This window comes from Asterias amurensis, chromosome 10 (assembly GCF_032118995.1).
Source record: "Asterias amurensis chromosome 10, ASM3211899v1".
NCBI lineage: Eukaryota > Metazoa > Echinodermata > Asteroidea > Forcipulatida > Asteriidae > Asterias > Asterias amurensis.
Window position 1 is genome coordinate 7,914,175 of NC_092657.1, and position 25,002 is coordinate 7,939,176.

General features: G+C 38.2%; 2 protein-coding genes across 2 annotated transcripts in view; one reads left to right on the top strand and one right to left on the bottom strand.

Annotated features, from left to right (window-relative positions):
* The window catches only part of LOC139942502 (1,4-alpha-glucan-branching enzyme-like), a 41,289-nt gene extending 29,197 nt beyond the window's left edge, over positions 1-12,092 (top strand). Inside the window, exons 10-15 of the mRNA XM_071939315.1 lie at positions 3,059-3,157; positions 3,736-4,018; positions 5,388-5,572; positions 7,025-7,155; positions 7,868-7,985; positions 9,769-12,092. Of these exons, the coding sequence (XP_071795416.1) occupies positions 3,059-3,157; positions 3,736-4,018; positions 5,388-5,572; positions 7,025-7,155; positions 7,868-7,985; positions 9,769-9,822 (870 nt within the window). The 3' untranslated portion in view covers positions 9,823-12,092. The remainder of the gene's footprint in view (positions 1-3,058; positions 3,158-3,735; positions 4,019-5,387; positions 5,573-7,024; positions 7,156-7,867; positions 7,986-9,768) is intronic.
* A 430-nt stretch (positions 12,093-12,522) lies between these two features.
* Positions 12,523-23,183, bottom strand: LOC139942503 (microtubule-associated protein 1 light chain 3 alpha-like). Its single transcript, XM_071939316.1, has 4 exons — positions 22,957-23,183; positions 17,983-18,038; positions 16,518-16,624; positions 12,523-14,101 (listed from the first exon to the last, which is right to left on the bottom strand). The coding sequence occupies exons 1-4, from the start codon at positions 22,991-22,993 to the stop codon at positions 13,942-13,944; spliced, it is 360 nt and encodes a 119-aa protein (XP_071795417.1). The 5' UTR covers positions 22,994-23,183; the 3' UTR covers positions 12,523-13,941.
* Positions 23,184-25,002: the final 1,819 nt, after the last annotated feature.

Here is a 25,002-nt window from a genome sequence, read left to right on the forward strand (position 1 = left end):
ATCTCACATTGCTCAGTGTGTTTCTACGCTGTATTTGCATCTCACATTGCTCAGTGTGTTTCTATGCTGTATTTGCATCTCACATTGCTCAGTGTGTTTCTATGCTGTATTTGCATCTCACATTGCTCAGTGTGTTTCTATGCTGTATTTGCATCTCACATTGCATCTCACATTGCTCAGTGTGTTTCTATGCTGTATTTGCATCTCACATTGCTCAGTGTGTTTCTACGCTGTATTTGCATCTCACATTGCTCAGTGTGTTTCTATGCTGTATTTGCATCTCACATTGCTCAGTGTGTTTCTACGCTGTATTTGCATCTCACATTGCTCAGTGTGTTTCTATGCTGTATTTGCATCTCACATTGCTCAGTGTGTTTCTATGCTGTATTTGCATCTCACATTGCTCAGTGTGTTTCTACGCTGTATTTGCATCTCACATTGCTCAGTGTGTTTCTATGCTGTATTTGCATCTCACATTGCTCAGTGTGTTTCTATGCTGTATTTGCATCTCACATTGCTCAGTGTGTTTCTATGCTGTATTTGCATCTCACATTGCTCAGTGTGTTTCTATGCTGTATTTGCATCTCACATTGCTCAGTGTGTTTCTATGCTGTTGTTGATGATGCAAGTTATCCATTAGTTCAGCCTGCGAAAACTACACCTCAGGCACGTCATATCCTGCATAGGTCAAAAGTGACTGCTACATGTAGTTTGAATAGAGCATTAACTGTTCCGTCACAGAACTGAAGTGCCGGTGGGAACTTGAGGTAGAATGACATCACAGCCAGTCGTGTTAACTCTGCATGGCAGCGGAAGAAAATTGCCAATGGAAACACGGCTTAAGACTTTGTTTTGGACCACGTCTTGATGTTGTGTGTGTCTGTGAGACTGGGTTGACTGAAAGTGCAGATTGTTTTGAAATGATGCTTGATATAACAAGCATTGACATCTTTATTGCTTACAGACCACCAGGAACTCAATTTACATTGTCCTATTTCCTTGATGAGTTGTTGTTGATTGTCACATACCCAGGACTCCACCTAAGTTTAGACCTTCAGTATCCACCCAACCCCCTTGACACACACACAAGAAAACTATGGTGACACTTCTCATTTATATTTACAAATTTATTTACATTTTAGTTTCTACATTTTAATTTACAAGCTCTCTCATTAACTTTACTCTTGTTCTGCCTGCCTCTGTCTTGGCATTGGGGGGGGGGGGGGGTATTTGCAAAAAGGTCTATGTATCTGCATCTAAAACAAGAAGACTCATTGAAGCGCCCTCTATTGACTTATAGAACATCTGTATTTTCCAAAATGACCTAGATACTGACTATTTGAAACTGTTTTTTGTATTAATTTTCACTCCACCCTTGGAGGCATGTTGTTTTGACATGGACTGAGTATAGACTTTATGATGGTGGAAATGTCATGGTCGAGCGGTTAAGAGCACCAAATTCAAACTCTGGTGTTTCTGATCAGCAGAGTGTGGGTTTGAATCCCCAGCCGTGACACTGTGTCCTTGAGCAAGACACTTAACCATTGCTTCGTCCTTCGGATGGGACCGTAAAGCCGTTGGTCCCATGTGCTGTGTAACGCATGTAAAAGAACCCAGTGCACTTTTCGAAAAGAGAAGGGGTTCGCCTGGTATTCCTGGCTGTGGCTGTTGTATGTGCCGTAGCACTTTGTAAACCCTTATAAGGTGCTAAGTAATTGGGTCTCAGACTTTATCAATGCAATAACCTACATGTATCTTTCTGAAAGTTTGTGTATACTCTGCGCCTTGAGTACCTTGTTTGGTAGATACGTGCGCTACATATAAGACTTCAATATTATTATTATTATTATTATTATTATTATTATTATTATTATTATTATTATTATTATTATTATTGTTATTGTTATTGTTATTGTTATTGTTATTGTTATTGTTATTGTTATTGTTATTGTTATTGTTATTGTTATTGTTATTGTTATTGTTATTGTTATTGTTATTGTTATTGTTATTGTTATTGTTATTGTTATTGTTATTGTTATTGTTATTGTTATTGTTATTGTTATTGTTATTGTTATTGTTATTGTTATTGTTATTGTTATTGTTATTGTTATTGTTATTGTTATTGTTATTGTTATTGTTATTGTTATTGTTATTGTTATTGTTATTGTTATTGTTATTGTTATTGTTATTGTTATTGTTATTGTTATTGTTATTGTTATTGTTATTGTTATTGTTATTGTTATTGTTATTGTTATTGTTATTGTTATTGTTATTGTTATTGTTATTGTTATTGTTATTGTTATTGTTATTGTTATTGTTATTGTTATTGTTATTGTTATTGTTATTGTTATTGTTATTGTTATTGTTATTGTTATTGTTATTGTTATTGTTATTGTTATTGTTATTGTTATTGTTATTGTTATTGTTATTGTTATTGTTATTGTTATTGTTATTGTTATTGTTATTGTTATTGTTATTGTTATTGTTATTGTTATTGTTATTGTTATTGTTATTGTTATTGTTATTGTTATTGTTATTGTTATTGTTATTGTTATTGTTATTGTTATTGTTATTGTTATTGTTATTGTTATTGTTATTGTTATTGTTATTGTTATTGTTATTGTTATTGTTATTGTTATTGTTATTGTTATTGTTATTGTTATTGTTATTGTTATTGTTATTGTTATTGTTATTGTTATTGTTATTGTTATTGTTATTGTTATTGTTATTGTTATTGTTATTGTTATTGTTATTGTTATTGTTATTGTTATTGTTATTGTTATTGTTATTGTTATTGTTATTGTTATTGTTATTGTTATTGTTATTGTTATTGTTATTGTTATTGTTATTGTTATTGTTATTGTTATTGTTATTGTTATTGTTATTGTTATTGTTATTGTTATTGTTATTGTTATTGTTATTGTTATTGTTATTGTTATTGTTATTGTTATTGTTATTGTTATTGTTATTGTTATTGTTATTGTTATTGTTATTGTTATTGTTATTGTTATTATTATTATGTTATGTTATGTTAATGTGATGTACTCTGATATTGCAGGATGTTTCTGGGATGCCTGCTTTGTGTAGACCAGTCAGAGAAGGAGGTAATGGTTTTGACTATCGCCTGGCAATGGCTATTCCTGACAGATGGATTAAGGTAGGATTGTATGTCATAGGACTACTCAGTAAACCACCATGTGCAAAACATATTACAAAGAAAGATTTGAATAAACCATTTTCGCTATTTATATGTTAATAATATGAAGTTACTAGACCCAAAAGTCCACTGCAAATGTGGCTTTTAGTTGCATGCCTTTAAGAGTATTAGGAAAAAGGAAAAAAAAAACACCCAAACCCCACAAATTAGGACGTGTTCCTGGCTGATTCGCCTGCCATTTTGTCAGCACTTTCTACTTGTTTCGCCTAGGCAAACGATCTAAAAAGTTGCGCGCGCAGTTTGATTTCAAGCTTAAGCTAGCAACTGCTCTTGAAATAAGTTTACGCTTTTGAAAGCAAGTTTTTCTGCTACAATAAGCAAAAAAATTTGCTACCTTTAAGCACCGCTATGAAATTGGGCCCTGGTAGAAATCCACTGGTGATCAAGCTGGAATGTACTTTTTATTACTGGCAATTTACATGAAATGTTTCTATCTTTGATTTGGGGTATACAAGTTTTATACAAGTAAATGTAGTACACAGTCTTTACTGGTTAAGTTTGTTTCTTTTTATCAATAGATGTTGAAAGAGCAGAAAGATGAAGATTGGAGCATGTGGGATATTGTTTGGACCCTTATCAACCGTCGTCATGGTGAGAAAGCTGTAGCTTATGCTGAGAGTCATGATCAGGCTCTAGTTGGAGATAAGACCCTTGCATTTTGGTTGATGGATAAAGAGATGTATACAAACATGTCGCTATTAACGCCACCAAGTACCATCATTGATAGAGGTATAGCTCTGCATAAGATGATTCGTCTTATCTCTCATGCTCTGGGAGGGGAAGCTTGGCTGAATTTTATTGGTGAGAGTTATATGTTATTCATTCATTCATTCATTCATTCATTCAGTTATAATGGTTTATTCATAAATACCTCAGACAGTTTCGCTATTCCTATTGGTGGAGAGTGCGTCACGTGGTAATGACCAGCTTGATAATGATCAGCTGGAGCTCTGTTTATAACCGGTTGTTTTCGGATACTACGCGCTAGTCTTGGTGCAAGACGTTTCTTGTTACGGGCGCTGTCAGTGATTTGGCTGCGCTGTGTGTAAAAGGAAAACGAGAACGTCTTGCACTAAGACTATAAACGCTCGAACGGATCTGGAAACTGTCGTCTCAGTCTTAACAATGCAACACACGGACGTACAGAGCTAAAGCGTCGGAAACGGATAAGTTTGAAAGAGTTTCTTACTTTATTACGCTTTTTAACAAAAAAGGCATTTATGAGTGGGAATAAAAAAATAGTGACTCGTTCTTTAACGGCCGTTTAAAACCTTGCAGGGTCGTTGTCGTGCGATAAAAGGCCCTCGACTTCAGCATGGGCCTTTATCACATGGCAACAACCCTACCGATTTTAAACGGCCGTTTAAGAACTCGTCACTACCCTTTTATTTCCTTTTTGAAATATCCTGGTAACGTGGGTTTCCAATAGGATAGCAGAACAAAATCTCACAACAAAAACTAAATGATTTTGTATTAATTTCATTTTACCAACCTTTTACAAGACACTTGCACTTCATCATGTGTTAAAACCATTACCTCAGCCTGCCCGTGTTCCAGTGTGTGGTTTACACATGCTTCAGAATCGGAGAGAAGAATGTTTCCGCTTTACCTTAACTCGTAAACAGAAAACCATACACAGTTAAGAAGGGCATTATGGCAAACGGAAGAAAAGGCACTGCAGCAGGCGTGAGGAGGTGAGCCATGGTTGGCCGTGCGTGGCCGCCACGAATTTATGAAACCCTATTCCTATTCATGGTCATTGTAGCATACTTCAACAGATCAAACTGCAGCTTGATGTCATTGCTTAAAAGTCGGTCCGGGACAATAAAGCAAAATGCCAGAAATGAAAACAAACCCAAACAACTTCAACTAAACATGGTCGGGTATTGAATTTAATTAAGAAAAAGGGAAAATGAGAAGGCTGAGATAAGGAAGAAAGACGAAATGTACTTTGAATCTCAAGTCTGCTCATCCAATCTTAGTTAAGAATAACAAATATGAGAAACAGATTAAAAATGTGAAGCTCATATGTACATTGTGTTTCACTGAGAGTACATAAAGCAGAAGAAACTACTATTTAGTAAATAAATGCATCAAGTAAATAGAACTCAAATGAATAAATATATGGACAAATACATGTAAAATAAATTTAAAAAATTGTGTTTTTCAGGGAATGAGTTTGGTCATCCAGAGTGGTTAGATTTCCCTCGACCAGGTAATGATGACAGTTACCATTATGCAAGGAGGCAATGGAATGTAGTGGATGATGACAACTTACGTTATAAATATCTGAATAACTTTGACAGAGCAATGAATGAGTTACAGCACAAGAAACAGTGGTTGAATAGTCCTCAGGTATGTTTCAACATTCATTGTAATGTCATGTCATGTCAGTGTTGTACAGCTCTAAAAAGCCAGTAGGATCCTGGAATGTAATACCACATGTATCATGGAAATAAGTCGGCCATTTTATGGAGTCAAAAACATGACTCCACAAAATGGCGTGTCGTGTTCATTCAGGACGTACATGTATTTAGGTTTTCTTTGCATTGAAGGTTACTAGCCAATCATTCCCCCACTTTAACGCATTCTTTTTAGCGAGCCTGTGGGTGAGCGAGTGTGTGATTTGCGACGGTGTTGTCATGGGTACATCATGAATTTGGATACAACTTGAAGATGCTGGTCATTGGTTAGGATTGAGTGTTTAGTTTGGAACATGATTCAGTCTACCTTGTAATGATGGCCAACCCAAAACAAGAGGCTGTCTTTAACGGGTTGACGAGGCATCTTCACAATGAGTGACTAGAATAGCATCATTAGCAAACAGTAGTTTCAGGAGGATTTGAAGAGTTTTAGTATTTTCTTGGAGTGGTTTTTCATAGGTAAAGTAGGTTACAATTGAGCTTGCTTTGATGAAAAATCACACCATTGTGATTACATGCTAGTTTGTTGCTTTTTAAAAATTATATTTGCCCGGTCATTTTGCCTTGTGGTTTACATTATATAACTTGATAGTTGAAATACAACAAGCTGCATCCCCTGAAGGTGATCCCCTGGTTGCCACTTCTCAGGTTGTATCCTAAACTTGGATAAGGTCCCTGGCTATATTGCTTGCATTGCTTTGGAGTAGTTGACAAAACAGGGAGACTGCCAACATAGGGCTAGATAGATAGAATGTAGCTCAGTTGGTAGAGCTCTGGCACGTTAAACCAGAGGTTGTTTGTTTCAATCTGCTCTATTAATTGGTTCTTTGTTAAACCCCAAGTTATTGAAAATTTAACCAGTTTCCCTTGTGGTTTGTAACAAGATAAGTTTTAATTCATGTACAATCACAGAGAGACATGATTTAAAAACTATGCCAAATTGTGGTTTAGCGTATGAGAGCGCAGAACTGTGGTGGTTCTGATCAGCAGAGTGTACTAGGCTAGATTGCTTCATCCTTTGGATGGGTCGTACAAATGTACAGCCACAGGTCCTGTGTATTGTGAATGCATGTAAACAAATCCTGGTTGAAGTGGTTTCATATTGCTAACAGCAAGCAACCTTGAAAACCATCACATGGTACTATATGACAAGGCCTGATACTTCAACATGTAGCTCCACATGTACCTTGTAGGTAAATACTGACAGCCCATGGGACCTGACTGTGACATTCGCTATAAAAATGGTTAGTTATTAAACGCCAACAGCGGGTTGGTAAGAAATGCTTCACATGGCCAACAGTCATTTTTATGCAACTGTTATTGTTCAAAGTGTGATCCTTTCATGTTGTTTTGACACTAATCCAGTACATGTAATAATTTCCAGGCATACGTCAGCTGCACACATGAAGATGATAAGCTGATTGTGTTTGAAAGAGCCCATCTTGTGTTTGTCTTCAACTTCCATGTGACATCAAGCTACACCGGCTATCGCATTGGAACTAACACCCCTGGAAAGTATCCTTCAACAAAAACTTAAAATGAAAACTTGAAAAATGAGTGTAGAGAAGAAGTGCTGATTTCCTTTCCCCCCAGAATGTTGGTTTGAATCCTGGTCTGGCATATGACATTTGACTTGACTTACATGCAACTACACTGTATGTTGTATTGTTAAAACCAAAACATGCAGATATATATCACATACTAAGATGTAGGTTTCATGTACCAGAGGTCAAGCTCACAAAGAGTAGGAGATAATAAAAACTTAATTCTACTTGTGAAATACACTTCAGATGTGTGCTGAATGTAAAATACCAAGAACACTTATAATTGAAATAGGGGTTTATTGTATGTCATTCAGTAACCTAAACCATACGCCTTTCTTAATACTTATGCATGAGTACGTCACAATTGTAATCAGAACTATGACCTCATGCATGAATATTGAGAAAAGCAAATCTTTTGGCTTCACTTTTGAGGAATCCTTTGTTTTATTACTACAACATGAATGTTAAAAAAAAAAAAATTTTGTGCAACTGATGTTTGAAGATGAGCAGCTTATTGTATTGTTTTTGAAACATCAACACCAAAAACACTCCATCAAAATAGATTTATTACATGGTTGTACCCGCAAATTAACTATATTTATAGTTTATTCTTACTTTTGTGTAAACACTGTTGAAACACAATCACGTAAACCAATGTTGATGAGGTTCCTTAGTGGCTGAAGATACAAGATAGTGCTGGACTCTGATGATGCTGAGTTTGGTGGCCAGTCTAGATTGGACCATAACACTGACTTCCTTACATCACCTACTGCATGGCACAACAGAGAGCACTCATTGCAGGTATGAATACAGGGGTCGATTTCATTTCAAGTTAGGACGAGTAACTCGTCCTAACTTAGGATTTATCTTGAGGTCTGCATGCTACAGTGCAGGGTTGGGACTTGTCCTCAGTCCTAAGATTAGTCTTAAGTTAGGAAGAGTTTTGTGAAATCGATGGCTGGACACTTTAAAAGCATTCAATCTTAATTGTAGGAAATTCTCAATGCAGTTTACAATTGGTATGAGGTCCTATGACTGACCCTAATTGGTATGGGGTCCTATGGCTGACCCTAATTGGCATGGGGTCCTATGACTGACCCGAATTGGTATGGGGTCCTATGACTGACCCTAACTGGTATGGGGTTCTATGGCTGACCCTAATTGGTATGGGGTCCTATGGCTGACCCTAATTGGTATGGGGTCCTATGACTGACCCAATTGGTATGGGGTCCTATGGCTGACCCTAATTGGCATGGGGTCCTATGACTGACCCGAATTGGTATGGGGTCCTATGACTGACCCTAATTGGTATGGGGTCCTATGGCTGACCCTAATTGGCATGGGGTCCTATGACTGACCCGAATTGGTATGGGGTCCTATGACTGACCCTAATTGGTATGGGGTCCTATGGCTGACCCTAATTGGTATGGGGTCCTATGGCTGACCCTAATTGGTATGGGGTCCTATGACTGACCCAATTGGTATGGGGTCCTATGACTGACCCTAACTGGTATGGGGTTCTATGGCTGACCCTAATTGGTATGGGGTCCTATGGCTGACCCTAATTGGTATGGGGTCCTATGACTGACCCAATTGGTATGGGGTCCTATGGCTGACCCTAATTGGCATGGGGTCCTATGACTGACCCGAATTGGTATGGGGTCCTATGACTGACCCCAACTGGTATGGGGTTCTATGGCTGACCCTAATTGGTATGGGGTCCTATGACAGTCTCCGAAATTGGTATGGGGTCCTATGGCTGACCCTAATTGGTATGGGGTCCTGTGATTGACCCTATTTGGTATGGGGTCCTATGACTGACCCTAATTGGTATGGGGGTCCTATGACTGACCCTAATTGGTATGGGGTCCTATGGCTGACCCTAATTGGTATGGGGTCCTATGACTGACCCCAATTGGTATGGGGTCCTATGACGCACCCCAATTGGTATGGGGTCCTATGGCTGACCCTAATTGGTATGGGGTCCTATGACTGACCCAATTGGTATAGGGTCCTATGGCTGACCCTATTTGGCATGGGGTCCTATGGCTGACCCTAATTGGTATGGGGTCCTATGACTGACCCAATTGGTATGGGGTCCTATGGCTGACCCCAATTGGTTTGGAGTCCTATGGCTGACCCTAATTGGTACATATGGGGTCCTAAGACTGATTCAAATTGTAAGGATGATTGAAATTTCAAATTTGTTGAACTGTCAAGACATGCTACATGTAGTTTTGATTGCCTTAATGTTGCCTTAATGGATTACTATTTGCTGATGTTTGGGTTTCACCTTTAACTTCACCATGCAAGTGATTCAAACCTGCCATCGTCTCATGGTTGGTATGTATGTATGATCCTGAACTTACAATTCATTTTGCTGAGCATGATGATAAATGAGCAGGCAATATCTTGTCTGTCAGGAGCTACTGCACTAAATTACTAATAGGGAACCTCACGAAAACTAAAGTCACTGAATTCTCGATTCCATACCAGGTTGTTAAAGCATGCCTAGGTTTTGTTGATGCACTCTGAAAACATTTGCACAACAAACACAAATCATGATGTCTTTTTAATTTTAAAGGTGTATATACCAAGTCGTGTTGTCTTGGTTCTTGCTGTAGAGGACGAGGTATAGGACAAGCTGCATCTGGAATGCTCCACTGCGTCATAACCAGGTATTCTAGTTTCATTCAAGTAACTCATGATGGACTTGACTACCTAGCAGGATAGTAGAGGTAGACACGCGGTTAGTAGTCAGCACTTACATGTCAAACAGATTCAACCGTGAGTGGGTTAGGTCACTGTTGGTTAACTCTTTTATGAAAACTGGGGCAGTCCAGCGAACTTTGTATTAACGAGAGCCTTTGTTTGGGTCCCTCTTGCAACTTAATCTAGGTAACATTTAAGCTGCTATACACCATTAATTCAGTGTGAAGCCAAAGTTTAGATAAATTTCAATGTTTTTTGTTTTGAGAAACAAAAACAATGCAGAAATATTGTTTATGAAATCTCGAAGGAAACAGTATAGTAGTTGTATATTTCTTTTCCCGGAGTACTAGATGAAGATTAAGACTTGTTGTGTGACCAAACAAATTGCTGAAATATAATTTGAAATACCTTATGCTTGGATCTCATCCCATCCCTGTTTTAAAGGGACACATTGCTTTGGATTGGGCAGTGTAGGCTTATTATACAAAGCATTGCCTTGGATTGGGCAGTGTAGGCTTATACAAAGCATTGCCTTGGATTGGGCAGTGTAGGCTTATACAAAGCATTGCCTTGGATTGGGCAGTGTAGGCTTATATCACAAAGCATTGCCTTGGATTGGGCAGTGTAGGCTTATTACACTAAGCATTGCCTTGGATTGGGCAGTGTAAGCTTATTTTAAAAGCATTTAATGCAGCTGTGAACATCACCATACATGCCATACTCTACAAGGATAATTCTGAAAAATAAACTTCATGGTAAACTTCATGATTGCATTATTAAAAAGTAAACAAATGAAGTCTGGCTCAGGATAGCAATATAATAGCAAACCAATGGGGGGTTATGGAATTTTGGTTTCACTCTTATTTACACATATTTAATCATACTTTAGTACTGTCTTCCTTTGTTTTGTAATGATATGCACATTAATTTTGAAACTACAATCTATAAAGTTACATGTACCTTGGTGATATGCATAATACTGTATAAAGTCACTGGAACATTTTTAAAAGTAAGTGAAATTTGGTGCCTATACATGTAGGTTTGTGTTGGTTATTTTGGTTTTAATGACACTATTGGTAATTACTCAAAATAAATTTTATCATAAAATATTACTTGGTAACAGGCAATGGAGAGCTTTTGATAGTGTAACTATTATGAGAAACTGCTCCCTCTGAATTGAAGTAACATAGTTTTTGAGAAAGAGGTAATTTCTCACTCAAATAATAAAAAACTTAAGCAGAAAGAAGCCTTTTGATGAAAGCACACTAATTTGTGGATGCGGGCGTTTTTCTAGCATTTTCTTGCAACTTCGATGACCAATTGAGTCAAATGTTGGGATACACCAAGTGAGAATACTGGTCTTTGACAATTACCAAGTGTGTCTTTTAAGTGACTTCATAGCTTCAGTTGTTGGTTGATAAATCTCAGAGTGGTTTTTTTGTGTGAAGGTAACATCCACGATGCCAAGGGGATCAATCCCATGCCACTTTGTTTATTACTTGTACACTTGTCCTGCAGCAGTGCATTTCTTAGGGTAGTTCAATGTACCCATACATGTCTGCTGATGACAATGCCAGTTACCAATCAGGTTAATGCTTGTACATTACAATCAATACTTAGTAATATCATATCATGGAGTAACATCCATCTAAATGTGTGCTTTTAACTATTGCTAGCTGATGCCAAAGTGTAATTTCAATACATTTAGGATAATCATTTGTTCATGACTAGATAACACAAATATACAAACATCACAAAGATTGATTCAACTAAATATTCCACCGTATTCCAAGGAGAAAGCTGTTCATAATCACACCAGCATTGACTCTTTGTTTCAAATCAACCAACCTAGAGATTGCCTACAAATTCAGTTTAAAATATTCTTTGTTCATAGTATGTGGAACTCGGTTTCTTAACATGTATTACTTTATTTTAAGCAGCAATCAACTTGAAGTGTCTAATTGTTAATGTTTTAAGATTCCCGAGGAAAATGTTTGTTCAAACTTTGTTTATGATGTTTTAAACAAACCTAAGGCGTGAAATTTGTGTAGAATGAAGATTTAACTAAAAGTGGTTGAATTGCTTTTAAAGCTCAACCAAAATAGATAAAGCTAAATATTTACAATGTATCTAAGCAATGTTGAATAATAGAGTTGATAAAGTGGAGCTGTGTTCATATGTTGCCAGCACAATGTATCTCGTGTCCATGGTTTATTTCATTGATGGTCAGTTTCAAACTTAAAGTTGAATTTAATTTGACAACTTAAATGCAAGGCAAAAACAAATTAGTGTCCCGCCCGCTTCATTTTAGAGACTGCCTCCGTTTTTTTCTTCATTTATTTTAACATAAAAAGTGATACATTTTAGTTTTAACAATCTCCAAAAATAAAAAAAAAAAGCCCAGCTGGTTGTCTTTTTAAATGTGTCTGCCGCCATTTCGAAAACAGAAAAAGGCCCTCCCTCTTTTCCTTTTTGCAAAATGGCAGGACGCTAAACTTCTTTTTTGGGGGGGGGGGGCTTAGGTTTTGAAATACCATACTTAAGTCTTTGAACTGCAAATGGTTAATGCACTCGTCTCCTTACTAATTTACAAATACATACCTCACAACCAAGGTCAGACCAAACAAGCTTTTATAAACACTTTTATTGATCAGTAATTAACATATTTACATTTATGTACAGTGAATTTCCATGAATCATTAATCCAAAACAATCACACTTTTATTGCTTTGTTGATTTCCTTGGTGGAGGGAGGGGTCAAACACACAGCGTTGTGGTTTGTTGATTTCCTTGGTGGAGGGAGGGGTCAAACACACAGCGTTGTGGTTTGTTGATTTCCTTGGTGGAGGGAGGGGTCAAACATACAGCGTTGTGGTTACAATTACCTCAATGTACAAGTGTTCTAGAAATGGCTAGAAGTTTAAATGTCATGTTATTATGACATTGAAGGTTCAAGTGTTTACCATGTGCATACATCAGTCATATTGAACTTGCACTAGTAAGTTAAAACAAAACACATTATTGTTATTAAGGAAAAAAGGGTCGTTCTTTATTTTCCTGATAAGTTACAATGAAGAAGTTACCATGGTTTCCTACTTGTAAAGCTTTGATAAGGACGACTTTTGTACCCCACTATTGAAGTGATTGATGTTGCTGATATAAATAGGCACGGCAAGGCTAATCAGTAGATCAGTGTATAATTTAAAAGGACTGACTGAAGCACCAAAAGTAGCTACATGTGTGTAAGCACAACAAAATGATGCTTACCAGAATTAAGTAACCAGCCAAAATAACATGTCACCATTGTACATGTATTTGTAACTGGTGTCCTCCCTTTTCTGTTTAGCAATAGTTTCTGCTTGAGCAGCTCTATGTAATTACACTGGGCCCAAGTTTAGGTTACTGACCTGACCATCAAATGAAGGGCTGTTTAATTGAGTTGGTACAGTGCTCATCTTGTACTCCATGGGTTGTGGGTTGGAGTCATGCATCAGCCAATAGCTCCCATTTATGGAATGTTAGTAGACATTGATTCTGTATAGGTTTTTAACATGGTCAATGGTTTAGTGGATTCTAACATGGCCAATGGTTAAGTGGATTCTAACATGGCCAATGGTTAAGTGGATTCTAACATGGTCAATGGTTTAGTGGATTCTTTCAGTCTTCATACTAAAAATATGCAATCAATTACTTCCAAAAGCTTTCTTTATCATCTCGTGTTTTTTTTTAAAACATACATGTACATTGTATATGGAAGCCTTTAAATAACACTTTGTTTTCCTAAAGATAGCTGAACATTGACCGTTTGGCCAATGTACACTGTACATGTAGAATCAGAGTAGGTATAGGGTGACACAGCTGCACACAATAAAAGTAACGTCAACTTCGTTTTTGTTTATTTTTCCTTATTGTTAAGTTTTATACTTTTTTAATTTACTCTTAAATTAGAAAATAAATTTAAAAAACAAGATTTCAGAATCCTGATGACTAGATTGGGATGAGTTATAGCAAAGTAACTTATTAGGTTACTGGTGGAGTAATGAGATTACCCAAACGTCTCCTGTGCTGCATACACCAAGTACAGGAAGCCATCCTCATCTTTCTCTTGTTGATAGATCTCACTGATTGGGGTCGATACACTCACCATACTCTTCTGATTGACTAACAGGAAGAATGTTTGGGTTGGACTTAGCTGGAGTCTTCTCCTGTACAATATAGAATGATATAGGCTGTTCATTAGAAATGACCTATCCATGATGCATGGTTCAACCCAACTGAATGACCAGCAGTCTAGCAAATTCTGTCTTGGTCAAACACTGCATTTAATGATACAAGCATCGTCAGATGTGCATCATCAGGCATGGGAATGGAGTTTCAGAAAAAAACGGACAAATAAAAATAGTTTTTTAATCAGAGACTAAATTGCAAAGCCCTTATGGCGAGGGGTCTGGGGTCTATTTCCTTGGCCAGCATGCCTTGCGTCGGCCCATGGAGGAAGGAAGAGAAGGAGTTGGAACGACCCGCCAAACCGCAGAGTAACAAAAGAAAACCCTGACAAATGCCCCGTCTGCCCATCAGTGGAAAAAGATAGGAGACCTCCTGCAGGACGGCCGATTAACGAGCGGGCCGATTAACGAGCGGGATTAGATCCGCCACTCTGCACTGTTGCCTTCATGTAAAGATGAATCATTGGAGACAAGAATTGCGAAAATACACAGTTTCCGCATTTTCGCATGCGCAGTGTGTTTTCTTTGACTTTCATGGATGCACACATGGTACAAACGATTGCATTATTATTTTCCGGTTCTTCTGGGTTTTTTTTCACATGAAAATCGGAGTTGTAGAAGGTGAGTTGTGATTGACTTCTTCATTTACTGTTTGTGGTTTTTTCATGGAAATATCATAGCATATTTTTACATTTCTTGCAACCTTCCGGTCACTAGCGGTGGTTCAAAATTTGGGTAGTAGCACACGAGGGTGGTTGGTATCAATTGTGTTTTTCGTTTGGTGGGCGAAAGCGTACACAAAATTTATCGGGTCTCAAAAAAGTATTTTTTTCTTTATAATATCCATACGACATACAACGCCATAGTTGCGTGAAGAACCAAGTGTGCACGTGCAAACTTGCATATGCTACATGTAGGTCACCCACTGTTTGTGTAAGGTACATGTATGTGGGTGATTACGAGGTGTCGTTAAACGACCGCAGTACCAGGGGTTCGACTTTTGAAGTCCCTTAGTTCGAACTCCTTCTCTTCCTTCCTCCATGATCGGACGCACTGAAAAGTACATTACGTACCAACTATGAATGAATCGGAATAAAAAACACTGCCGAGCTTTTAAACAGATCCCAACATCCAAAACATTTGAGGTATAAATATGAATTCATAAATACTTCAGACAGTTTCGCTATTCCTATTGGTGGAGAGCGCGTCACGTGGGTGTGTATAAACCTTTGTTTATGACCAGTAAGAAGTGTTGAAACACGGGCGTGACACGCGAGCTTGCACCTGTGTGCTTATAAGACAGTTTCTTCATTCCTACGTATTGGTCGAGTGCAACGGCCGGGACAGTTGTGCCACATCACGCGATACGCGCACAGCACTCTCGCACAAGGAGTTGTTTACCTGAGGGCGGCAGAGGGCCTTACCATTTTATAGCTGGAGGGGTGTTGTGTTGAAAGAAATCATTGAACAATTATAATTTTTTCATTTATTTTACGTTTTGACCAAAAGTGTTTATGTGTTTTGACCGAAAAGGTATTTATGAATGGGAATCAAAGTGTGTTGAATCGGTTTTCAACTATTGGTTTAAACCTGCCGAGGCTTGGCTCTTGATAATTTACCTCGACTTATTCTCGGTAAAATGATCAAGAACCAGGCCTCCTTGGGATGAAACCACTAGTTGAAAACCTCTTCACCACACATTGATTCTCTTATTAATTGAATCAGAACCAGTGATATACCTAAAACACACACATGTGACTTGTTCTGTTTCATGGAATATCTGAGGATGTTTTTTCTGTGATTTGCCTGGGCGGTTTAGTATCCATTTGAATTTATTTAGAGTCATGTTTTGTTTGTTTACATGCACATATCCTCCCAGCAATTGAGCCATTGTTATCCAATTCTATCTATGGGGTACAGTTACTTCCAAAGTTTCAAAAATCTTCACGATATATCGCCATATCGGCAATATTTACCCGACACTAATCGCTAGTCCAAATTGTTGATATCGTCCATAGTAGTTATGTACTTCTAGGCCAATTCTCCATGGAGAAGTCCACATCTAGCAATGGGGATCCAAGTCAGATCAGAACACTTTGAACATCTTTTTTGTACATACATGTAATACATTGAGGACGCAAAGTTCCTTAACTCAGCATACTGCATATTCAACACTGCCTTTTCTCAGTACATTATTTGCCATAAACACTTAGTTTTTTATCAGGTTCCAAAAAGTTAAATTCACTTATTTTTCCAATGTTTGACCTCATAGGCAGGCAGGATACAATGTGAGCACTTAAACAAACAAAACATGGCTGTAAACAAAAAATGAAATAAAATCTGTAAAGTTGGTATTCCGATTAAAATCTGAAAAGTTGCATCTGTGCTAACCTACCTGATGATTTTAACCAATTCACCCATGGTAATATGGTCTGGAACCAGGAACTTTGATTTATCAAGCAAAGGTAGACTGCTTTCTCTTTCATATCTCTCAATAATCACCTGTTCAAAACACAATGAATCAAGGTCAGATCTCTTACTTACATTGTATATTATGGCAAGAAACAGGTCTGTATTTCAATACAGTTTACGAGCATAACAGACAAAATTTTCTAATTTGTTGAACAACAGCAACAGTGATGTAGTCAAGACCTGGAAGTCTAATATCTACAGCACTGCAATGAATACAGACAAACATTTTCTAAACATTTCTTTGCTTATTTGTTTATTCAAAAGTTTGCGCCAACCAAAAACAAATGTATTGTTATAGTTACTGTGTTTCATTATGTACTGTACATGTATAATAACTATAATAATGTGATCAAGAAAGGAGCACCTATTGAAAAGTTCAATGCTAGAATTATGACCTTTCCTTCTGGTCGTACCTGAAGATCAAAGTTTGCCTTTTTTTTCTTCTTCAAAAGTTCTTCTCCAAGTTTCATATATGTTAAGCAGAAAATACTAAGCACTCAACAAATTTCATTGCCAACCAAAAAATGAGCCGGGCACCAGCCAAAACAATTCAAATTTAAGTAATTGGGGTGGTAACCAGTTTCTAGTGCTAAGCAATACTATTCTAAGCAAATGTTTGTGCTAATACAGGCTTTATGAAATTGGGTTCCGGCTTGACGAGAGAATGTACTGCCACGATCAGCATTCCAACTGCATCATGGCAATTCAGAAGTACCGTAGTACGCCTAGTTTACTAGTGCCAGTGGTACCTTGTACGTCAGTCACCTTCAGATCTATAATGCTTTATTTACTTTGTTCTTAATTTGTCCCGCCATATTTTGGGGTAGTTTCTTTGTGTTTTTCGGGATGATGTTTGGATGTCAAAGGATCTGCCTGATGTGTACATGTTTGTCAGTTGGCACCCGAATGGATATGTGGACTGGCTCCTTATGCGGCTTCATAGTAAAACATTTAACAAAGCACCAGTCTACACACAATGTACTTGCTTGAAGAGTGTGCAACAATGTCACGTAGAAATGACAGCTGAAAAGGCTGGAAAAGCTTATACTGTACACTGACCTTGATCGCTTTTGATTTTGTAAATTATTTTTCACAAATAGTTATAAACGTGATATTTTCATGATTTTTTTTTCAACAACCATCTAAACAAATTTTATCTTTGATTCTACACCACTAAGTTATGTTAACAGAGAGCGAGCTGGTGTGCCCCTTTAAGGACCGTGCAAGTTTTCTTGTAAGATTTTACATTTTTATGCTCTGCGTTTCTGAATTCCTAGTGTGTATCATGTGACAAACACTTGAGCTCTATATGTACATGTAGGTTACATTACATCTTGTTTGGATGACACTTGGAGAAAACATTGAAAACTATAGTTAGCAATACTCACAGGCACTTTATTGCTATGCTTGTCACGTATCTCTTGTACATCTCTCTTCCTCTGATCTAGGAATAAATCACACACAATGAAGTTAGGAGACACGTAAAGAGGAAGTTCCCCATTGATGTGGTCCGCTCCCTACGAGCAACTTCACAAATCACTTCACTTCAAACCAATTACATGATTTGATCATCGTGAATTGTGAATTGAAAAAGTGTTTGATGAAACTTTTTCGGTGGGCAAATATTTTTTTTATGGCCTCAACATTATGACATATTTTTGTACCTTGTAGAAACGCCTAAAACACCAAACTTTTTGCATTTGCAAATAACCAGTAGAGGGGTGTGTCTCAGCTTGAGAAGGAAGAGGGCAGCCTAACTCATAACGACCGCGAATCAGCTAACGTACTAAATGACTTCTTCAAGAGTGTGTATACCAGAGAGCCAGAAGGAGAACCACCTACACTGCAACTCCCAGGGAGTAACATGCAAGCAGATCCAGATCCTGACGCAGATCTTAGTACTCTGGAGGATGTTATCAAGAAACTTGACAATCTAAAGCCAGACAAGTCACCTGGAATGGACGGAAGTCACCCGTATGTCTTGAAAGAGTGTTCCAGAGAGATGGCAGATCCACTGCACTACATCTACAAAAAGTCACTTGAAGAAGGAGTTGTCCCAGAAGAATGGAAACATGCGAAAGTGGTCCCAATATACAAGAAAGGATCAAAGATTAAAGCATGCAACTACAGACCCATTAGTCTAACCAGCATGCCTTGCAAGGTCACGGAATCACTCATCAGAGATACAATTCTAAGTCACGTCACAGACAAGGACCTACTATCATCAGAACAACATGGCTTTGTGTCCCAAGAAGATCCTGCATGTCCAACCTTCTAGTCACCCTTGAGGATATTACAATGAACCTGGACAATGGGTCTGGAGTGGATGTCATCTATTTGGACTACTCTAAGGCTTTCGACACTGTGCCCCACAAGCGCCTCATCTCCAAACTGAGAGCCTATGGTATTGAAGGAAGGATAATCACATGGATCCAGGAATTCCTGAGTAACAGGAAGCAGCAAGTAGGCAAGCTATCCAAGTAGGCAAGTAGGCAAGCTATCCAGCTGGGCGGATGTACTGAGTGGCGTACCACAAGGGTCTGCGCTAGGTCCAATACTATTCGTTCTCTACATCAACGACCTGCCGGATATCGTTACATCGACATCCAAATTATTTGCTGATGACACTAAACTCTACAATAAAGTCTCGAAGGAAAGTACAGATGGGGGAAACATGCTAACAGCAAGATCTGCATACCCTGGAGAAGTGGTCCGATACCTGGTTGCTAAGGTTTAATGCGTCTAAGTGCAAGTGCATGCACATGGGCAAGGATAACCCACTCAGAAGCTACATCTTAAGCGGGGTTGAAATCCAAGCGGAAGATGAAGAGAAGGATCTTGGTGTGTACCTTACATGAGACTGTAAACCCACCCTACAGTGTATGAAAGCTGCTGGTATAGCAATGCAGAGCCTTAGGATCATCAGGGACCTTCAAGTACATCAATAGGGAAAGTTTTGTTATCCTGTACGAAGCCTACATTAGACCACACCTCAAGTATTGTGTTCAAGCATGGTGCCCATACCTACAGAAAGATATTAAGTGTCTGGAGAAAGTGCAGAGAAGAGCCACCAAGCTAGTACCAAGTCTGAGAGAGAAGACATACGAGGAAAGACTATGGGAACTTGACCTCTGTCCCTGGAAGTAAGAAGAGTGCGAGGGGACCTCATTGAAACCTTCAAGATTCTTACAGGGCTAGTGGATGTAGATGCCAGCAGTCTATTCACACTCTCACAAACCAGTAACACAAGAAGCCATGACATGAAGCTTCTTCAAAAAAAGGCTAAACAAAGGGCTCAATCTCAGAAAACACTTCTTCACACAACGAGTGGTAGATAACTGGAACAGACTCCCAGCCAAAGTGGTCAAAGCCAAGACAACCAATCAGTTCAAAAACAGCTTTGACAAATACCTGGATGAAAATGGATATGGGGTGTTAAAAGGCATAAGCCTACAATATTAAAAATCCCATCAAACCTTAAGTGTAAGTAGAGCCTTACGTGTTTCTAAGTTTTGTCAAGGGAGAGGAGACTCTTTGCTTGGCAAATAAAACCACACAATTTTTATCTAGGGACTGTTTACATCGCGCACAGAGAGGTAAAAGATTTGCCAAGATTATAGGGACACCTCAAAAACTAGTTGCGATAACGTTTACCCTCCTCCCGAGGGTTATCCTGGTGTCATGTGTTTTCAGTAGGATAACAGGAAAATTGTTCACAATCAAAAACTAATTTTTTTTTTTCAAATCATCTATCCAATTTTTTAACAATAAAACTTTCACTTTATGGTGTGTGGAAATTTTTAAAGTTTTGGTTTTACGTTGCGGGAGACAGTCCGCCATTAACAGTGCTTATAAATGCATGCACGACATTGGAGCAACGTCATATGTTTTCACACCTTTCATTGGTTGGTAATTTATTGAATATTCAGAAGCTAGTATGGCGTGCAAAATAAATCAAAAATATTATTCAATTGCTACTTAACAAATTTAATTACATTTTTGTCCTTAGAAGGCATTATGGCTACTATATTAGAATCCAGAGATATCATAAGGCATGAAAGTAAAACACCCCACCCCCCCCCCCCCCCCCGATGCACTCACACTTCATAACAATCCGTTTTCCCCCATTTCAGACCAGTAATGTTTGGTTTCAGGAGATAAGAAACAAATCTATGATATTTTCTCTTTAATGTAGACTTAATATTTATTACGCTTATCGGAATTTATAACAGTTATGCAGTAAAAAAATTTTAAAAATTGTTGTCATTTTCACTTAAAATAGGCAGTTTCAGTGAAATTTAATGCAGGTGATTTTTTCTCTGACAAGATGTGGTCTGTTAAGGTGTATTTAAAATTTAAAATTTTGAAATCGTATGGTTGGTTGCAGAGATATACCGTTTTTAATGAGCGTGGATCGTGCGAAAAACGTACCTGTGTTCAAGTTCAATTGTTATGTTTTTCTTCATATCGGCTACGGCCAAGTTTAATGCACAGCCTATGGCAATAGAGGGCGCACTGTAGACGCGCGCCCTCTATCAATGGGGAGGTTTACTAACTGCTGCGCGGCGCTAGTAATGATTTTTATGAACAGCAAAAGTGATATTTTGTGAATCAAACTGAGGAGCGGCATCGTTGGGGAAATTGTTAACTATAAAAATTAAATATGTGTTAAGTTTTGCAGGTGTTTGTGTGAATATTCTTTATTAATTATGTCAACAAATAGCATTATTAAATTAACCAGAATGGAATAAAATTGAAGAGTTTATGACTGGAATGTTTTCTTTAATTTAAGATCAGTTGATCCTTTGATTTAAAATTGTAGCATTAATACAGTAAAAATTTAGAACAATCTTTAAAAAACTTGAGGATGAAGGCATTGGTACACATCGATTATTTTTGTTATATTTACAAAGACAATTTCTAAAAACTAGTGCCTACAATACAATCAATTTTTTTGTTCTACTTTCGTTTCAATTAGTATAGGCTTTAAAAATAGATAATAAATACTAGTTTCTTTTGACTCAAGATGAGCAGTCTGTTATTATCAATTCAGAACGTAGAAATTTTCAAAAACAAGATCGGGCAGCTTTCCCCCAACCAAGACGAAACATAATTAGAGCCCCGGCCTATCAAACTTATTGTAACACACGCCCTCTTGTGGTGGCACATCACGGACACGAAGATGTACGACGTACATGTACATTTGTGCGTATTTAGGACAACTTTGCAAGAAATGGTTGAACAAAACCTCTTGGAGGGAGAAGAAAACATAATCAAATTACACCAAATTTTCACAAGTTAAACTTAAAAGTATGGGAATTAGCACTGACAAAGTCGCATTCAATTTTGCAGATTGTCTCTGGAAGAAATCTTGATTCAAAAAACGGAAAACGCCGACAAAAATAGGTTTTTATGGTAAAAGCTATGCGACTAGATGTAACATGTGCGGAATTTTATCGGCTACACGATGATGTAATCGTTATCTCATTTTGTGTAAAGATGTGCTCCCTCATCGCAAAAAACCGTCTTCGGGCTTCTTCGGCGCTTTCCGAAGATTTCCGAAATCCGTAGTCCACGGGGTTCATAGGTGACGTCATGCACAAACGAATGGGCGCTGCCTGCGAGGCCAAGCCTCTGTTTTTTGTCGTTGCTCTCTATTTTTTACAATATCTCCGAAACTACTCATCCGATTTCAAATATTTTTGAAATGTAAGCACGAGGAGAGAATGCTCCTGCCTGCTGTCAAGTCTCATAGTTGTGAGTTGTACAAAATATGAGTTATGATTTAATATATTTCGTTCTTTTTTTTCGGGGCTGTGTGTGTGTGTGTGTTTTGGTACACGTGAAATCAACTTGATGGAACTGCCTACTTAAAATATTTTAATATTTTCCCCACATTTGCACACCATACAATCCCAAATAGTAACCACCTCACGTGATCCATCTAGTGACTAAAAGCAGAATGAAACTCAATCTAGCAGAAAGTAATTTTGTTTTGAACTTTCGAGGTTGGATGATGTTTCTTTGACTCATTTGAATGTTGGCATAATAATGCACTAGTGATTAGTACCAAAAATCAATCATTTTATAAATGTTTGAGCATAACCAACGACAGGAAACTTTATTCTCAGCATGATTAAGCCTGATGAAAATACAGACCGTGAGTAAACTGCATAGCTTCTGTCACCGGTGCAGCTTGCACAATTTCGCGGTAAACGGGACTCAAAGTTGGGGACCGAAAACATATGAGGGTCGATAACGTATGACGCTACTACATGTACGTTATCGCAACTACTCGAAAACAGGACCTCCTACGATGTATAAACACTAACTAACTAAAGGTAAAATACAAAGTTAGTTACCAAATGTTCTTCTCTGCTTGAAGGTCTTTGTAGGCATGGCCCTCGTCGGATCGTCCGGTTATTATAGACAACAACAGTTTTATTCACGATGTCTTACAAGTTCACAACACACACAATGTACTGTTAAGTGATGTTCGGTCTCTACGTCGTCATTCTTTTAATTATCGATATCATGCATCGACGTACGGTGTTACACATACTGCTGGTATTCTGTTGCTGACACACTGTGATTGTTGTTGTTGTTGTTGTAGCTCCCTCTATCATCGCATCATTCTACCTACAATCTTCGCTCGGCCGCAGCGGCCAGACTATCCAGGACCGCTGGGATGGGCTAATCGCTTGCACAGATTCTTATTCAGGAAGTACGTCATGTATGCAGTGCATAGATATATTGCACAGTGTGAGTGTGATGCATGATGGGACTGCGCATTATTGAACCAATGTGCGTGCATCATGATACGTTTGCCCATCCCAGCGCCTTTGGCGCTGGGGACGAGCGAACTTACAATCTCCATGCGCGCTCTCGAAACCACGGCATCGGCTTTGGATTCGGCTTCGGGCTCCATCCTCTCGTCTGACGCCATGTGCCGTACGGGAAGCATGCGCACTCACTTGTCAAAACAACTGCTGGGGCCGAATCCAAAGCCGAAGGTGTGGTTTCGAAAAGGGCAGTACTAAGGCGAAGCAGGATCAATATGAGCAGAGAATCAACCTCGCTCCCACATTTCAGCAAAGGGTTTTTCTACACTTCTCAGTCCGTCCCGTGCGCACAGTGCGAGATAATTAGCATAATTATTATTATTTTATTTTTTCTACACTATAATATAGGTTTTCTCGGTCAAATTCGGTAAATGAGCAGCCAATTTCATTTTCATGCGTTCGAATTAAAGCTGTTTTGCCTCTCCAGTTGTTGCTGCGTTTCAAATTCAGAATTCGGCCATTCAATTTCGTTTTGAGTCGAGTCAAATTCCTTTAACACTCTGTTCAATTTAGCGTCTGTGAATTTGAATGCTGCTTTGATGAATTGTTAAATTGAATGATTATTTTGTTAAATCGAATGACGCAGCATTACATTTGACAAATCATAAAACGAAATCGAACTACCCTTTGGAGTAGCATTCGATTTCGCGCGAAAAAGAATAGCTTGGTGGTTAAATTGGCTGCTCATTTGCCGAAATTGACCAAGAAAACCTATATTACAGCCCGAGTTATAGGCAACCGAGGTTGGAAAACTGCGGAAGCCCGTTAGCGCCAGTAAAACATAAATTTCAAATCCGTTATTACGGATTAGCAATCCGTTATTACGGATTAGCAATCCGTTGTTACGGATTTGAAATCCGTTATTACGGATCATCGCAATCCGTTATTACGGATTAGTAATCCGTTATTACGGATTCGTTATACTCCGTTATTACGGATTCGCAATTTGGACATGGAATTGTCCGCCGTCTTGTTAGGAATCTTAGATCCCGGAGTTAAGTGTAAGGAATAGCTTCTTCTTTTATATAACTGTCATAAGAACAATGATTAGAAGACAGTTGTAGTTACATTAGTTCTCTGAGTCTAAATGTGACCCAAAGACATTAATAAGTCCCCAGAGTGAAATAATTAAAAGGATAACTTCGTAGGAAAACTGGTTGCATCATACAAGCCCCCAAAATCAAACTAAACATCTCTTGGTTGGCAAAATTGACATTGATTATATCTGAGTAGTTTTAATGAAATACATCAAGTCGAGTCTCCACCGTGAAGCATTTTTTTGTCATGATAATATCTACATGTATCCATGCATATACCCTCCAAATTTCCGAAAACGCCCAGTATGGCAACACCCCCCCCCCCCCCCCACAAAAAAAGGACGCAATCGTGCTAATGATGATTATTTTCCGATCGCGACAAGGATTGCTTCCACGGCTAAAAAATGTCATAAGAAGATGCGGCCCTCGATAGGCTCTCAATCATTTTATTATCTGCATGAGTCGAATCGGTACCATTATAACCCGTACGGCATTGAAATAGGGTGCACCCATGTGTATGTCACATTCA

Excerpts from the sequence above, each read along its gene's own strand:
- LOC139942503 (XM_071939316.1), bottom strand. The coding sequence starts at position 22,993 with ATGCCTACAAAGACCTTCAAGCAGAGAAGAACATTTG. Across the intron at positions 16,625-17,982 it reads AGCATAGCAATAAAGTGCCT|GTGATTATTGAGAGATATGA; the intron begins GTGAGTATTGCT and ends TGTTTTGAACAG. Across the intron at positions 14,102-16,517 it reads GAATTGGTTAAAATCATCAG|GAGAAGACTCCAGCTAAGTC; the intron begins GTAGGTTAGCAC and ends TATATTGTACAG.